The sequence below is a fragment of the Ruditapes philippinarum genome, unplaced genomic scaffold, assembly GCF_026571515.1.
Source record: "Ruditapes philippinarum isolate M1 unplaced genomic scaffold, ASM2657151v2 ctg617_1_1_1_1, whole genome shotgun sequence".
NCBI classification, from domain to species: domain Eukaryota; kingdom Metazoa; phylum Mollusca; class Bivalvia; order Venerida; family Veneridae; genus Ruditapes; species Ruditapes philippinarum.
In genome coordinates this window covers 184,640-202,773 of record NW_026859650.1, presented here as the reverse complement: position 1 = coordinate 202,773, position 18,134 = coordinate 184,640, and the positions used below count along the sequence as shown (strand labels likewise).

Below are 18,134 nucleotides of genomic sequence, written 5' to 3'. Positions count from 1 at the left end.
TATTTCAGGTAATACAAGTAAAGAGTAGAGTCATACAGCAGTTTAGAACAATGAAAAGTGATGGGAACCAGTCACAGGTCAGCGATGATTATGACGATGTTTGTGAACTGTTGACGGATGAATTCTGCGAACTAGAGAAGAATGTGAACATATCGCTGTTACATCTTGTCGTGGAATTCTTCAAAGAGACCACAGAACCCCTTGAGAGGCTTGTCAAAAAAGCAGTGTATTCTGACATGGTAATACATACAACTACATGGTTCACATAAATGGTTTATTTTATCATGTTTATCTCTTTTTCACTGCTGTGGAATTGAATCCGGCCAAGTATTTTAGATTCCTTTGTATGAGAAAGCTATTCACCTTGCTTACATTTTGTCTGTAACTCTACTTGCATGCTCATAAATGCCTAAAATTATGAAAAAAAAGGCTGAAGAAGAAGATGATGATGGGGATGTTGATGGTGATGTTGATTTAGGTGATGTTGATAATGTTGATGATGATGATGATGATGATGTTGATGTAGGTGATGATGGTGGTTATGATGAAAATGATGAATTGTTGTCATTGAAAATGATAATGATTATATGTTGTCAAGGATAATGATAAAAAATTATCAGTGATGTCGATGATGATAATGAAAATAAGCTAATTTATTTCTGTCCCTATAAATAAGAAAAATGTTAATATTTGACAACAATATTATCTTTTCCATCAAAATAAATAATGTTTAATGAGATGCTTCAGGTCTTTTACAATCATGAAACTATTTGGTTTTCGCAGTTATTTTATTATGTGGTTTTATTTGCCTGAATTGAACACAATTAGAGATGAATGAGATTCATAAAAACTGTTTTACTCTACAGGATGGTATTTTAGAACAGAGTGACCCTAGTGTGTCAGACTTTGAGGATCACGCTGAGAAAATCTGTCAGATAGCAACCCTTGCTGCAGCTAGTTCTACTGATTCCAGGCGTAAGTTGACACAGTGTTTCATGATAAATCTGTTTCTGTTTTTACAGACTTGCCCACTTAAACTCAATCCTTAACTTGTCAGATATCATAAAAACTTTGTGTAGGTTTTGTGATCATTTATGTAAATGATTTGTTTAAGTCTGTACATGTTCATAGAAATAATATTTCCAAATAATGCAGAGAAGGGCACCTGAGGTCTTTCTCCACCAGTACAGCTGGAAGGCTGCCTTATGACCTAAATCTATCACAAACGCAAAGATTTTTTGGTTTACGGTTTGCAAATGACTACTAGTCACTAGTATATTATTAGCTTAGCTACATGTACTATCCAATGTTGAGAAAATTGTCAAGTACACTTACGAACAGACATGCATTACTGGTACTGGTATTGATTCTTAAAGGGTCTCCACCGAGGTTTCGTGACATGACAGTACTTAAGATAATTTTCAAGATTAATGTACCATTAGATGTAGGTCTGGTCTAGACAATTATGTGCATGCAAAATTTCAGGTCATTCACCCAGACACAAATTGAAAAGCACAAATCAGACAAAGAGTAGCGAAAAAAAATAAAATTTTAAATTTATTTCCAAGTATATTTCTTAATTATTATTGGCACATATATCTGTTTAAAATGCCACAGCTGGTCTATATAAAAAATTGAAATTTTATGTTTTTATTGCCTTTGGACCTCAGTAGAGTTCCTTTAAGAACAATGTTCATAGTAATGATGCATGTCTGCTTATGTATAAATATTTTTCAAAATTTCTCATGAGTAAGTCTAATGCTGCAACACTATTTTATACAGGAGTTCACTCTATAAGGACCAGTGTGCACAGACTTGAAAATCTTGACCCAGAAATAATATCGTCTGTAATATCGATCTCGAGGTCCCGACATGAGAAAAATGTGATGAGGCATCTGAAATTATTGATGAAAGAGTGGACGTTTGAGTTGACCAATCTCATTAAAGTCATGGACGAAATGACGGACCCTAAAATGTTTATGTTAGTGTCAGGTAAGAATGTTTGTTTAATTTTTTTGTGATATTTATATTGTTCTGTATAGATTTATAGAGGCGTCATTGGCTGAGTGGTTAACATTGTAAACTTCGAACCACTTACTGCTGTCACTTCTAATTGCACCAGGGACATTGGATTATTTCATGTGAGGGAACTACATGTATCTAGCTAGATTATGGAACATCAGTGGTCCTACTCTGGTGCCTGCTTGTGGCTGTGAAAGAGTGGCACCTGAGGTTTTCCTTCTCCAATAATGTCAGAAAATCATCAAACAATTCTTTGTAGTGTTGTGGTGACTGAAAGCTTCTTCCCCCCCCCCCATGACAGATTAAAATATAATTTTAGCAAGAGTTCTAGGAATTATTGTTACAAAGTTGTGAACTACAATGGAAAGCCAGTCATTATTGCAGCCAGCATTTTAACAAAATGTAATCTCGACAAATGTGGGTTTTTCCCATCTAATTTCCAGATAACAAACAAACATTTACAATAACAATTTGGTTTATATTGTGAAAATAAATGCAATGCATTGATAATTCATTTGTGAATATTAGTGCACGGTAGAGCTGGAAAGCAGTAAAAGTTTTTTGTACAAAGGGATTAGATTAGATAAAAAAAAACATTTACCTGGATTCTGGATAACATTTATTACTATTTGTTTATAGAACGTAAGGTAGAAGATGATATCAACACATGTAATGGGTGTCTACTGATCTCAGATGAGGCGGGATTTTCTGTGATGTTACAAGCTGTGATTGGTCGAAGCAGACGGGTCGTGCAGGTTGCTGAAAGAATCGTTGATTCTCATTTAGATCCCATGTTCCGCAATGGCTTGATGGTATTTATTCTAGAACTGAAAAAGGGTAGGTACAGCAGAAATAATTCTTACTTTTTACTAAGTTTTTCAACTTTTGTCCCCACTGTTGATATTTATAGTTTGCAGAGATTGGTGGTCATTGTTGTAAATTGTCTATTCTTTATATATATTAGATTCATTAAATAATTATGTTTTTACATGAATTAGATCTAAGTATATTAGTACATTAATAAATTAGTACATTTATAATAGTAAACAGTTTCTATCTACAATTTAAGATTAAACAAATATTCTTACAATGCTACTATTTTCAAAACAGATTTTTCTTATTTCTTCTTCAGTTATAAAAATTGTAAATAAATTAATGTTCCAAGTAACTAAGTAAATATCTCAAAGGAATTTCACTGAGAACAAGAGAGCCTTAAAACATAAACCTTGAAATTAAAATAAAAGAGCCATAAATTTGTTTATTATTTGTTCAAATGTAATAGGAATATCAAATGCATGTACTAGGAGATCAAAAGATTTGTTTATTCTGATCTAGTAATAACTGGAGTACGAACTGCCGGAGGTCATATATCCGCAGAGTTTACAAACAAATTACACCAAGACACATTAAGAAGAAGGTTTGATCACCTACAAGACTCTCTAGCGAAGGTAAAGGCTGGCCTTAGTGAGTCAAATCATCCACATGTACTAAGTCACCTCAGACGAAATGTCAGGGGGTCTGAAAGTAAGTACTTTTTAGCCTACTTGTGTCTGAAATTATGCATGGAGGGGCACCTGAGGTTTTCTTCTACCAGTGATTCCTCTTAAAAGGTTTTTATATGACTATTGTTGTGTTGGTATGTAATTTTACTTATTGATAAACTTATAAAATTATTTACATTGTCTTAGAAATTGTGTTTTTTTTTTTCATTGTAATACACATGTCAATTGATAAAGTATTTTTCTTCTTAAAAAAAGAAACAATCACAATTTTTATTTCATTTACAGAAGTCAGTGTAAAAACAAATCCTGACCAGTTTCACACACATTTATCAAAGTTGAAACATTCGTCAACAGACCGTATCATAGCAACATCGGTACCAAAGTTAAATCTTGCCTCAGTTACCCGCGAGGACAAAATATCGCCTACTTCAGCAGCCACTCAGAGGTCCGACACTGAACGAATTACACCGCACTTGGCTTCACTGCAGAAAACAGAGATTGGCAAAAGTATGAGTGTTTCGCAGATAAGTAAAGGTAATTATATGTATATGGAATTTTTTACCTTGTACGAACACAATGTCCATTGTCATGAACAGACTCGGTAAAAACTGCTGTGTGGCAGATTTAAAATTTGGACCATGCTTCATCTTAATGTTGTTGAATATTTTTTGTCCTTCTGAATCATTGAATCCAATGCTGTTAAGGTTTCAATACTACTTAAGCCTGTGCTATGTAATTCATCTATCCAGAGAGCTTACGGAACGTCGGTGGTTCTACTCAGGTGCCCATTTGTGCCTAAAATATGCACGGAAGGGCACCTGAGGTCTTCCTCCACCAGTTAAGCTGGAACATCGCGATATGACCTATACTGTGTCGATGTGACGTTAAACCCATAACAAAAGCTATGTAATTCAAAAAATATTGCAATTTACATTTTCTCTTATGAGTAGACTTGCTAAAACAGAGCCGAGGAATTTCAGCTACAGTATTTGTTTTCATTGCCTTCAAGTGATATGGAGATAAAATCTTTATGTGTAGTTACTTTGCAGCTCTCAGCCAACTTGAAAGCATAAAAATATTGATTTGACATATTTCCTTAATACAGAAAATATACAGTCAAACTTGTGTTACAGATCACCTTAGAATAAAGATCACCCTGTAAATAAAAGGCTACCCTTAGACAACTTTTTATCGAATGAAAAAATTGAAAAGAACAAATTAACCTCCAAATGAAGACCACTTGTATATAAAGCCTGTGTTTAGTCTTTCTCTCTGGAATGACTTTCATTTACAGGTTTTACTATATGCCTATATATTTTGCTAAACCTCAAGGCCAAGTTTGTACGCTTTATGGTGTATTCTTATTTTCAGTTTTCCCTCAGACATATGCCAGGAAACTTGCCACTGAACTTGTATCGTGGTCAACAAAAGGTGACAGGGACAAAGTGAACCTTCTTTCTGGAGATCTGTTGGGCTGGACCAATCATATTATAGATGTTTCACACATTGTTGTAGTGCATTGCACAGATCTAAAAAAGAAAAAGTTAGTTTCATTGACTTCCTGTTTTGCATAAAAATGTGGGTTTTTTTTTGCTAGCTAAGATTTAGATCTTTATTTACAAATATGAAATATGGAAAAACGTTACTTCTATTGACTTCCTGTTTTACTTAAAAATGTTGTTGCTTTTTTACAACTTAGCTAAGATTTTAGATCTTTGTTTACAAATATGAAACAGGAAAATCAGGAAAATTAATTATAGGGCCCAATGCTCCAGATAGTTTAAGTTATTTACCTAAATAATCACTATAGTGAACAGTTTATAATACAGAAATTTATGAAATTTTACGCCTTCATCTTATGTAAAGACTGAAATAGAGTATCATGTTGGGGTGTCTGTGGCTAAGTGGTAAAGTACATTGACTTCAAACCTCTTGCCACTCGCTACTGTAGGTTTGAATCCTGCCAGGAGTCTTTCCTGTGATGAAGCTGTCCAGCCAGCTTGCTGAACTTCAGTGGTTCTATTCAGATGCCTGTTTGTGGCTTAAATTATTCACAGAGGGGCACCTTACGTCTGCCTCCACCAGTAAAGCTGGAAAGCCACAATATGAACTTTACAGTATGTGACATAAAACCCAACAAAAAATAGAATTAAAAATGAAGTAGCATATACTGTAAAGTTAGGTATAAAGGTTTATACTTGGTCAAATTTTGAGTCAAGTTCTTAATTTGATTGAAATTTTAAAATAAATTGTCCATTAAAACTGTGAAATTTAATGAGTTTTCAAAATTAATAAATTATATGGCCAGGCCACATGAGGGTTAGCAAACTTTAATTGTGATCTAAGCAAAAAATAAACTCTGCTTGTAAATATTTTCAATCAATTATTTTTGTCTTTTTTAGGGAGATGGAGAGTTTATGTTACAGTGTTGATCAGTCAGCCCCTGAGTTGTTAGAGAAAGCTAAATACGTGCTGCACGGGGATTTTAGTCAGATTACTGATATGAAGTCCCAGGCCGAAGAATGGGCAACTAACGTATGTAACTCCTTTAATACTAGACTTGCTAGAACCTAGAGTGGTCAGCCTTTGCCATTAGTAAGGAGCCAGGCCAGCTTGCATTTCCATGCAGCCTAATCAGGCTCTATACTGTTGACCGCAGTGTTTATTCTAGGATTCAAAAAACAGGTGGGATTTTTATTGAAAGTGAGAATTTATTACATTTGTTGATTTTTTTCCTTCTTTCTCTATGTAAAATTTTCCCCCTGCCTCTGAAAAAAAAGGGGGGAATTCTCAAAATATGGGTGAATCCCCCAATCGCCCCTCCTAGAATAGACACTGGACCGACCAACTTCCAAATTTTCAGCTTGATATCCCCATAATTGAAAATGTATAGTTCCAGAAATGAGAGCTGAACAAGTCCATTAAAGAAATTCAACATGTATAAGTTTAATACCTTAGTTATGTATATTATAGAGTATCTCCATAGTTTATGGGTTTTAGTTGCTGACTTTGAAACACTCGTTCCTCACTGTTGTGGGTTTGATCCTCACAAGGGTCTCCTGGATTTGTTTCATGTGAGTAAGCTATCCAGCTACCTTACAAAAGGCCGGTGTTTCTACTTCCTCACCTACACGTCCCCATGGGACACTTATAGTTTTAAACAGCCTGTAATGCCTGACTGTTGCCATAATTATTAATACAGCATCTGTGTGATTTCAAACCCAGCCTCAAACATTAAATTATACATTGCCTTCATGACTGTCGCCCTCCGTTTATGGTACAAAATACAGTTAATTAAGTAATCTGTTCATTCAAAAATCATTTCTGTGATCACACTTGATTTATAGGCACAGTACATCATTTCATGCAACTTTAGTTGTCAGTTTTGTCTCTTCAAAGTTTAAAGGATTAGACAGGTCTTTTTTTGTTTTGATTTTAGATTTAGAAAAACGATAGAAAACTTCTCACAGAATCTATGCCTTTTTTAAAGACTCATAGGCACAGATTCAGTGATGCAACATTAAACTGACTTTTAAATCACAAAAACAAATGCCATGAACTTTGATTAAAAAGAATATGTTTTTTAGCTCACCTTAGCTCATTGTGAGGTAATTGCCTGGTTTCTGGGCTTTCTTGTTTCAATGTTTAATGGTTTGGTATATATGAATTTGTTGTCATGGTTCAGAACTGTTCACTTTTTTAGGGAAGAACATGTGTAAGTGGTCGAATACGGTAGTGCCCTGGAACAGTATTTCTGAGGGTCCCAGGTTTGAGTTCTGGTCAGGCCAATTTACTATTTTTTCTCGCCCTGTGACATTATGCTAATAAAAACCATCTTTAAGTCAAAGACTTCATTCTTTTATTACTACTTCTGTGATTATGAAAAAAAAAATATTTTTTAAAATTCCAGCATTTTACGTGATTATTTGCAGATTGAAAAAGTCAGGGTGTACGTGGATATTACAGTAGAGTCGTGGAAATCCATTACAGACAAAGTGTGTGATGCTGCCAGACTTTTTAAAGCAGATCTAGTCAAACATCAGGTTACCATAGCAACCTTTTTACAAAATATCAAATTCATTTTCAGATTAACTTTTTATATTTTATGATTTTACATGAAATATGAAAACTGACTTGAAATGCTGTAGGATATTTAAAAGGATAAATTGCTCTGCAAAAAATATTGTTAGTTTTATATTAAATATAATATGATTTTTTTTGACAATTGTTGAAGGTGTTCTTTTCTGAATATATTATTTTTAAGCTTATATATATTATGTTGGTTAAATGATTTAATTTGTAGTTTTATATTATGAACCCTTCAAAAATGTGAAATTTGTTCCACTGTCTGTATTCTACTTTCAGTTAAATATAGTTCAAGGTCATATTGATGCATTAAATGACCTTGTCTCCATTGCTGGGAAACTGAGATGGGAAAACCAGGTCAAAGGTCAGGATAAAATTGATTCTTTATGTGAGGACAAAAATGAAGTTGAAAATGTAGGTGTGACCTTCAAAACTACCGCAGCTATGATTGCCGAACAAGGTAAATAAAGGTTCTGCATGTTTCGATGTTGCGTCACATGTTGTCACCTAAGTGCAGTAACAGAATAACTCCTATTAAATGATATTAGGGATTAACCCTTTACTGCACTGAGGTGAAGATGTGTCATTATTCAATATTTTATTTCTTAGAGGCTTACATATTTGGGTTATATAGGTAGAGGATATTTTTTTGGCTGAAAATGGACTTTATCCCATCAAAAGGTGTGAATATTTTATGTTTTACGGGTGCAAAGCATGAGTGAAATATACGAAAATTCTCACTTCTAAATAAGATTAAGTCTATATTCATTAAAAGAAACCATGCAGACAATAATTAAAAGATTACTGGTCTGGCGCGTTAACCACTTGGCGACGCTGCCACTCATTATGAGTTTGTCTTTGTTTTTTTCTTCTGCGAACATATAGAACAGGAACCAAAGTCTGTTAGTTTGTTTTGTTGGGTTTTAATTCACACCAACATTTAAAGAATCAAATGGCAACTTTCCAGCTATACTGATGGAGGAATGCCTCATGTGCCCCTCTGTGCCTTATTTTAGACATCAGCGGACAATTATGTAGAACCATGGACATTCCATAAGCTAGCTAGATAGCTCCCTCATATGAATGAATCCAAAGTTCCAAGAGGGTTTTGAACCAACAGTGGTGAGGGAAATTGGTTCAAAGTCACTGGTCTAAACCTCTTAGCCAAAGACGTCCCTTTGTGAATTTTATTAGTGTGATGTTATATTTTAACATCATTTCTCTGCTCCTTCAGGTTTAAAGGACCAAAATATTGAACTGGAACAGTTAGGTAGGGAGTGGTGTGTTAAAGTCTACAGTATGACGTCAGATATAGAATCTCTCTGTAGTGAACTCCTTGACCTTGGGATGTCAAAAAAGATATGGCCGACTATACATGTGCAAGAAAATCTTCCAGATACTCTTCAAAAGGAAAACAAAAAGCTCAAGGATCTTTTGAAGAGTGCTTGTTATGGGTATGTTAATTTTGTTTAACTATTTTAACTATGTAAAATATCTGAATGTATTTTAATTTTGCATTATTCATGTATTAAATTTTGGTTACTGAATTGGTGGTTACTGAATGAGTACCATTTACTAAAACAATGATTTCCATCTAAAAGAGAATAGAATCATTAATTATTAAAATTTTGTAGTATATTTTCCATGTGAGGTTGCTCTCCATATATTGTGACATACTCTTGTTATGCTCCCTGAAAAATTTCGGGGGAGCATATAGTTGCCGGGTTGTCGGTCCGACCATCCGTCAGTCCTTCTGTACGTATGTACGTCTGGAATTCGTGGGTTGTTTTTACACATTGAACTTTATCTGTGACATATTTCTGACACTACAAGAGGTATACCTTACTGTGTCCAAAACCTATTTGGGGAGCATCACCAGGTTCAACCAGCTCTTGTTATTTTGAAGTTTGCCGTTCAATTTCTTTTGAGTATAAAAGTTGTTTCTCTGCAAAGGTTGTACTATGATGGTTGTACTGTCATATATAAAGCATTTTGTCCTAAAGGGTGTTGCATTGCAGGGATTGTACTTTAATATATAAAGCTTTGTGTCCTAAAGGGTGTTTCTCTGCAAAGATTTTACTTTAATATATAAAGCTTTGTGTCCTAAAGGGTGTATTTCTGTAAGGGTTGTACTGTAATGGTTTGTACTGTAATATATAAAGCTTTGTGTCCTAAAGGGTGTTTGTCTGCAGGGATTGTACTTTAATATATAAAGCTTTGTGTCCTAAAGGGTGTATTTCTGTAAGGGTTGTACTGTAATGGTTTGTACTGTAATATATAAAGCTTTGTGTCCTAAAGGGTGTTTGTCTGCAGGGGTTGTACTGTAATAAATAAAGCTTTGTGTCTAAAGGGTGTTTATTTGCAGGGGTTGTACTGTTATATATAAAGCTTTGTGTCGTGAAGGGATGTTTCTCTGCAAGGGTTGAACTGTAATGGGTTGTACTGTAATATATAAAACTTTGTGTCCTAAAGGGTGTTTCTCTGCAGGGGTTGTACTGTAATATATAAAGCTTTGTGTCCTAAAGGGTGTTGCTCTGCAGGGGTTGTACTGTAATATATAAAGCTTTGTGTCCTAAAGGGTGTTGCTCTGCATGGGTTGTACTGTAATATATAAAATCTTTGTGTCCTAAAGGGTGATGCTCTGCAGGGGTTGTACTGTAATATATAAAGCTACTGTTATGATTGCAGTGATGAGAGTAAAAAGGAGTTATACAAGGAGTTTTTAGCAGATATGTCGGACTGCGTGGAGGACCTGAAGTCAGCCTCATTACAGAGAAGATCTGGCCCTGGTTCTACTCTAGCTGCTCCAAGATATTCTAGCCTCAACATCGGACTACATAGAGCTTTCTGGATATTAAAGGTAGTGACAAAAACAAGCACTTGCATGCCACTTGACGATAATTTCTTTTGTGATTTTTAGCTCGACTATTCGATAAGAATAAGTAGAGCTATTGTAGTCACCCGAGCGTCGGCGTCAGCGTCGGCGTCGGCGTAACCACTTATGTTAAAGTTTTTGTAATAGTTTAAATATTTTCAAAGTCCATTGACATATGGCTTTGAAACTTTGCACACTTGTTCACCATCATGACCCCAACCTGTAGACAGGAGGAGGTAACTGTATCAAGCATTTTGACAGAATTATGCCCCTTTTTCGACTTAGAATTTACGTTAAAGTTTTTGTAATAGTTCAAATATTTTCAAAGTCCATTGACATATGGCTTTGAAACTTTGCACACTTCTTCACCATCATGACCCTGACCTGTAGACAGGAGGAGGTAACTGTATCAAGCATTTTGACAGAATTATGCCCCTTTTTCGACTTAGAATTTGGGTTAAAGTTTTTGTAATAGTTCAAATATTTTCAAAGTCCATTGACATATGGCTTTGAAACTTTGCACACTTGTTCACCATCATGACCCCAACCTGTAGACAGGAGGAGGTAACTGTATCAAGCATTTTGACAGAATTATGCCCCTTTTTCGACTTAGAATTTACGTTAAAGTTTTTGTAATAGTTCAAATATTTTCAAAGTCCATTGACATATGGCTTTGAAACTTTGCACACTTGTTCACCATCATGACCCCAACCTGTAAACAGGAGGAGGTAACTGTATCAAGCATTTTTTTATTATCAAGCACTAAGAATAGTCGAGCGTTGCTGTCCTACCGACAGCTCTTGTTGTTTGTTAAATAGAGGACCAAAGTTCCTTATTCAGTTGAAACAGGATGAAGACTTTTTTTGTTTGTTTCATATTGTTTTGCATTATATGGCCCAAAATGATAATTCCATTGTGCTGACTACTTGACCACAATGTATTATTCGTGACTCAAACTTTCCCAGCTTTGACTTTGAAAGTTCCAATATCTGTATAGTAAAAAATTGATTCCACATCTTGAGTTGCTAAGACTTTCTCCTCAGTTCTGTCTCAAAACTCAGAATTTTCATCGGTCAGTGATCATTCTTTGGCAATTTCTGACCAATCAAATTACTGGGATGTAGGTTTGAGCTTAGAGAAATTCTTTAGAACCTCAGAACCTGATGGTTAGAATATTTTTTGTATACACACATATCACCATTTCAATTTATACATGTCTATGGTATATAGTTACTTGCAAGTATTTCTCTGTGATAATTGACCTCAATCATTGAGTCTAATGGTCATTTGTCTCTCACTGCCAATAAAATAATTATATGGGATTGATAAACGGTCACTTGCAGAGATATTGGTATTTTACTGGTTAGTTATCCAGCAAAGCTGGTTAGTTGGATTGACTACTGAGATATGACAAAAATATGATAAAATTGGTATAAAAACCAGGAAAACATACAAGTTCTTAAAGAATAACTGATATGATTTCAGGCTGTACAATGTGTGGACTTGGCTAGACAGCAGACTTGTATGTATAGTGGAGGTGTAGATATAATCATAGAGAAAGCTTTTATACTCAAAGCTGCAACTGGTAAGTTTATTAGCTCACCTTGCACAAAGTGCAGGTGAGCTTTTAGGATGGCCAACCAAATGGCGTCCGTCGTCCGTCCACATTTTAAATATTCTAAGGACATCTTCTATGATACCGCAAGGCCAATGTTAATGAAACTTGGCAGGAATACTCTTTGTATGAAGCTCTATCAAGATTGTTCAAAGAATTCCATTTCATGCAGAACTCTGGTTGCCATGGCAACCGAAAGAAAAATCTTTAAATATCTTCTTTTAAACAACCCTAAGAGCTAGAGCTTAGATATTTGGCATGAAACATCTTCTAATGAGTGTCTACCAAGTTTGTTCAAATAAAAGCCCTAGGGTCAAAATTGGCCCCGCCCCAGGGGGTCATTGATTTTCCCTATATGCATGTAGTAAAAACTTAAAAAATCTTCTTTTAAAGAACCCAAAGAGCTAGAGCTAAGATATTTGGCATGAAACATCCTCTAGTGAGTGTCTACCAAGTTTGTTCAAATAAAAGCCCTAGGGTCAAAATTGGCCCCGCCCCAGGGGGTCATTGATTTTCCCTATATGCATATAGTAAAAACTTTAAAAAATCTTCTTTTAAAGAACTGTAAAAGCTAGAGCTTAGATATTTGGCATGAAACATCTTCTAGTGAATGTCTACCAAGTTTGTTCAAATAAAAGCCCTGGGGTCAAAATTGGCCCCGCCCCAGGGGGTCATTGATTTTCCCTATATGCATATAGTAAAAACTTAAAAAATCTTCTTTTAAAGAACCATATGAGCTAGAGCTAAGATATTTAGCATGAAACATCTTCTAATGAGTGTCTACCAAGTTTGTTCAAATAAAAGCCCTGAGGTCAAAATTGGCCCTGCCCCAGGGGGTCATAGATTTTCCCTATATGCATATAGTAAAAACTTAAAAAACTTCTTTTAAAGAACCCAAAGAGCTAGAGCTAAGATATTTGACATGAAATATCTTCTAGTGAGTGTCTACCAAGTTTGTTCAAATAAAAGCCCTGGGGTCAAAATTGGCCCCGCCCGGGGGGGTCATAGATTTTCCCTATATGCATATAGTAAAAACTTAAAAAATCTTCTTTTAAAGAACCGTAAGAGCTAGAGCTTAGATATTTGGCATGAAACATCTTCTAGTGAATGTCTACCAAGTTTGTTCAAATAAAAGCCCTGGGGTCAAAATTGGCCCCGTCCCAGGGGGTCATAGATTTTCCCTATATGCATATAGTAAAAACTTAAAAAATCTTCTTTTAAAGAACCCAAAGAGCTAGAGCTAAGATATTTAGCATGAAACATCTTCTAATGAGTGTCTACCAAGTTTGTTCAAATAAAAGCCCTGGGGTCAAAATTGGCCCCGCCCCAGGGGGTCATTGATTTTCCCTATATGCATATAGTAAAAACTTAAAAAATCTTCTTTTAAAGAACTCAAAGAGCTAGAGCTAAGATATTTAGCATGAAACATGTTCTAATGGGTGTCTACCAAGTATGTTCAAATAAAAGCCCTGGGGTCAAAACTGGCCCCGCCCCGGGGTCATTGATTTTCCTTATATGTGTATAGCAAAAACTTAAAAATCTTCTTTGAAAAAAACCCAAATAGCTTGAGTTTAGATATTATACATGAAACATCTTTAAGTAAATATCTACAAAGTTTGTTCAAATAAAAGCCCTGGGGTCAAAACTGGCCCTGCCCCAGGGGTGTCATTGTTTTTAACTATATGTGTATAGTAAAAACTTAAAAAATCTTCTTTTAAAAAACCAATGAGCTAGAACTTAGATGTTTAGCATGAAACATCTTCTTATGGGTGTCTACTAAGTCTGTTCAAATAAAAGCCCTTGGGTTAAAATTGGCCCCGGGGGGGGGGGGGGGGGGCTATATACAGGTGAGCGACCTCAGGGCCATCATGGCCCTCTTGTATATATCCTTTTCCCAAAATTTTCCATTTAGAATAATTTACTACAAAACAGGTAAGAGACTTTGGATTATTTTCAAGTCAAGAAGCTATCCAGCTAGCTAACAAAATGTTGGTTGTTCTACTCGGATGCTTGCTTGTGCCTGAAAAAATGAACAGAAGGGCACCTGAGGTCTTCCTCTACCAGTAAAGCTGGTTAATCGCCATATGACCTTTTTTGCAATGTAAAACCCAACCAAAACAAAAAGAAAACACAATGTCAATACTAGTAAGCTTGTTGATCAAATTCTTTGAATAAGAGAACTCAAACTCACAATGGCCCATGGATTAGATGTCAGTGCTTGTAACTACACAATCTTAATGCCCACTTTATCACCTGTCAAATAAATTGGAAATTTTAACTTTAGACGTTTGCATCGGAAAGTGCTGATGACAATTTTGAGTTATCATGTTTTCCATACCTTATTTTTCGATAAACATTGATAAATATAGAGAACAGTGTATTGAACAATAAAGTTCATATTTAATTTACTTTAGGCAGTGACAGGGCAGAGCAAGAGACAGAGTTTAATCAGATGTTGACCCAGTTTACAGACAACATGGCGACAGTTCGTAGGCGAGCGTTACAGGGTATCCAGCTGTCAGCGGAACTTGGGAAGAGATCTGTAGTGAGGCAATGTCTAGATTCGTTGACTACATTACTACCGGATGTTGTCTCCGTGCTTAAGACATTAGCAGGTCGGTTAACTTTTAACCATGCTGATTTTCACGACCTTAGTGCAGTAATGGGTTAAGTCCTCCTAAATTTAGTAGGAGTTAACCAGTTATTGCACTAAGGTGACATTTTGCATAATGGACTTGTCTTACTTCGAATTTGGAACAGTCCATTTTTAGTTTAATGGATCTTGATATTAGAATAAAAAAAAGTACATAGTTTACTGGAGGTTGGTCTCTCTTCTCAAGTGCCTGCTTAAACCTGAAATAATACATAGACAGGATACCGTATCTGAAGTCTTTTTGTACCCAGTTTAGATAGACAGTCACCATGTAAACTGTCCAGTACCTGTGTGACTTAAAACCCATAAAAAAATTCTCATTTTAAAATATGCATAGTTTAAAATAGAGTACTCCCTATGGTTAAGCATCCTGTGTGATATTGTGGTAATCCAAACATGTGTGGACATGTATACTGAAGAGAAAAGGTACAACAGATAATACTAGTAAAGTAAGTCAGTGAAAAGTCGTTTTCAATAACAAAAATTTATGGAAATATTAAATACTCTGGTACTCAAACGGCACCACCCTACTCATGTGGTGACATGGCCAAGTGGTTAACGCGTCAGACTAGTAATCTAAGACCTGCTGGTCACATGGGTTCAAACCCAATCGGGGAAATGCCGTTTTTTTCTGTAATAAAAAAACATAACACCCTCTGCCTAGTACTGGTTTGTTCCAGGATTGTATTCGAGAGAATTTCAATAAGCTTATAGCTTCCAACGCAATCAAACTTAAATAAATTGGTATAAATAAAATGACACTGCTTTAATCATAGCTGTAAACATATGGATCAAAGAAATGCAACAAACTCACTGATAATCACTTTACTTTTCATTTACTAGATGAAAACAGTTGCAGTAACCATGGTGACGTATTATGGCACAGGTTGCTATGGTGTGCTAAAGTGTATCACTTAATCACGTGTCTACATCAGATGAGTGACGTAAGAACTACAGTAATTGATGGTAAGATACTTGCCTTTCTCTATGTAGGATAAGGTATTGTAAGGAAATATTCGTATTGCAATATTTTGTAATATTTCAGTAAAAATCGTTGTAATGTACAGTGCTCCTCACATGTAGCAAACTCTTATGTATTGCACACGTTTTTGAAGAAGAAAATAAAACATGTCTGGAAGTCTCGATTGTCCTCCTTCATTAACATATGTAAAAAAAATTCAGTTTATGTTATTGTAAATTATGTACAGTTTAAATTATGATAAATTATATTGTTATAAGACCTACTTATACTAGTTGATAATAAGCATGTACACTGTAAACAAAATGTTAATAGCAAATTGTGTGTAAATTGATTCCATTTTCAAGTTTTCTGTACAGCAGCATAAAAGTTTTAACAGAAAACTTCATTTTTTAGCTCGACTATTCGATAAGAATAAGTAGAGCTATTGTAGTCACCCGAGCGTCGGCGTAACCACTTATGTTAAAGTTTTTGTAATACCTCAAATATTTTCAAAGTCTATTGACATATGGCTTTTCTGACAAAGTTTGCATACCACCTGAGATATTTTCATATACTATTGATATCTGGCTTTGAAACAAGCTGAAATTTTATACTCTCTGAGAGCATAATACTACACTCTTCAAGGCCTATAACAGTAACATGGATTTAAATTTTGTTAACTTAGAAAATTTTACATTATCAAGGCTCTTTTAGTATCAAGCACTAAGAATAATCCTACCGACAGCTATTGTTTATGTTGTATTGTAGTTGTTTTCATAGCACTATGTAATAAAAGAATATGTTTTCAGAAATAGAGAAAGTCCTGAAACCACAAGAGATTATCACAGACTTTGATGATATTAGTGAGAAACTCATATCCCAGGATGATGCTACAACAGTTGCTAAGCAACAGCCCAATGAACCTATAAATAGATCACTATTCTCAGGAAATGCTGATTCTGTGAAGGTTTGATTTGTTTTATTTTTAGCTCACCTGTCACAAAGTGACAGGGTGAGCTTTTGTGATCGCTTTTCGTCCGGCGTCCGTCCGTCCGTCCGGCGTCCGTCGTCCGTCCGTAAACTTTTGCTTTAAATGACATCTCCTCATAAACCACTGAGCCAATTTCATCCAAACTTCACAGGAATGTTCCTTTGGTGGTCACCTTTAAAAATTGTTCAAAGAATTTAATTCCATGCAGAACTCTGGTTGCCATGGCAACCGAAAGAAAAATCTTTAAATATCTTCTTTTAAACAACCCTAAGAGCTAGAGCTTAGATATTTGGCATGAAACATCTTCTAATGAGTGTCTACCAAGTTTGTTCAAATAAAAGCCCTGGGGTCAAAATTGGCCCCGCCCCGGGGGGTCATTGATTTTCCCTATATGCATATAGTAAAAACTTAAAAAATCTTCTTTTAAAGAACCCAAAGAGCTAGAGCTTAGATATTTGGCATGAAACATCTTCTAGTGAATGTCTACCAAGTTTGTTCAAATAAAAGCCCTGGGGTCAAAATTGGCCCCGCCCTGGGGGGTAATTGATTTTCCCTATATGCATATAGTAAAAACTTAAAAAAATCTTCTTTTAAAGAACCGTAAGAGCTAGAGCTTAGATATTTGGCATAAAACATCTTCTAGTAAATGTCTACCAAGTTTGTTCAAATAAAAGCCCTGGGGTCCAAATTGGCCCCGCCCCGGGGGTCATTGATTTTCCCTATATGCATATAGTAAAAACTTATAAAATCTTCTTTTAAAGAACCCAAAGAGCTAGAGCTAAGATATTTAGCATGAGACATGTTCTAATGGGTGTCTACCAAGTATGTTCAAATAACAGCCCTGGGGTCAAAACTGGCCCCGCCCCGGGGGTCATTGATTTTCCTTATATACATAGCAAAAACTTAAAAATCTTCTTTGAAAAAACCCAAATAACTAGAGTTTAGATATTAAGCATGAAACATCTTTAAGTAAATATCTACAAAGTTTGTTCAAATAAGTTTGTCATTGTTTTTAACTATATGTGTATAGTAAAAACTTAAAAAATCTTCTTTAAAAAAACCCAATGAGCTAGAACTTAGATGTTTTGCATGAAACATCTTCTTATGGGTGTCTACCAAGTCTGTTCAAATAAACAAATAAAAGCCCTTGGGTAAAAATTGGGCCGGGGGGGGGGGATATACAGGTGAGCGACCTCAGGGCCATCATGGCCCTCTTGTTTGGTGATACTTTTTTTATCACCAGATATGATTTTTCTTGTTAAATCTCTCCAGTTTTGTAGAGTCATTGACCTTTTCCTTTGTTATTGTTTACTTCTCTTAAATATATTTGTTACAGGTTATATGACCAAGAATAAATGGTTGTAATAACCCTAACTGTTTGATGTATATTATTAGTAATAAAGACTTTTACAGCTTTTTTAAATGTAAA

At 35.2% G+C, this 18,134-nt stretch overlaps 1 protein-coding gene across 1 annotated transcript in view; it reads left to right on the top strand.

Annotated features, from left to right (window-relative positions):
• LOC132757352 (uncharacterized) overlaps positions 1–18,134 on the top strand; it is a 49,156-nt gene that overhangs the window by 8,461 nt on the left and 22,561 nt on the right. The window contains exons 8-23 of the mRNA XM_060748610.1: positions 9–239; positions 867–975; positions 1,783–1,992; positions 2,662–2,859; positions 3,358–3,546; positions 3,810–4,058; positions 4,896–5,067; positions 5,927–6,059; positions 7,457–7,567; positions 7,890–8,070; positions 8,845–9,064; positions 10,299–10,470; positions 11,971–12,070; positions 14,515–14,715; positions 15,597–15,719; positions 16,524–16,681. Coding sequence (XP_060604593.1) covers positions 9–239; positions 867–975; positions 1,783–1,992; positions 2,662–2,859; positions 3,358–3,546; positions 3,810–4,058; positions 4,896–5,067; positions 5,927–6,059; positions 7,457–7,567; positions 7,890–8,070; positions 8,845–9,064; positions 10,299–10,470; positions 11,971–12,070; positions 14,515–14,715; positions 15,597–15,719; positions 16,524–16,681 — 2,757 coding nt within the window. The remainder of the gene's footprint in view (positions 1–8; positions 240–866; positions 976–1,782; positions 1,993–2,661; positions 2,860–3,357; positions 3,547–3,809; positions 4,059–4,895; positions 5,068–5,926; positions 6,060–7,456; positions 7,568–7,889; positions 8,071–8,844; positions 9,065–10,298; positions 10,471–11,970; positions 12,071–14,514; positions 14,716–15,596; positions 15,720–16,523; positions 16,682–18,134) is intronic.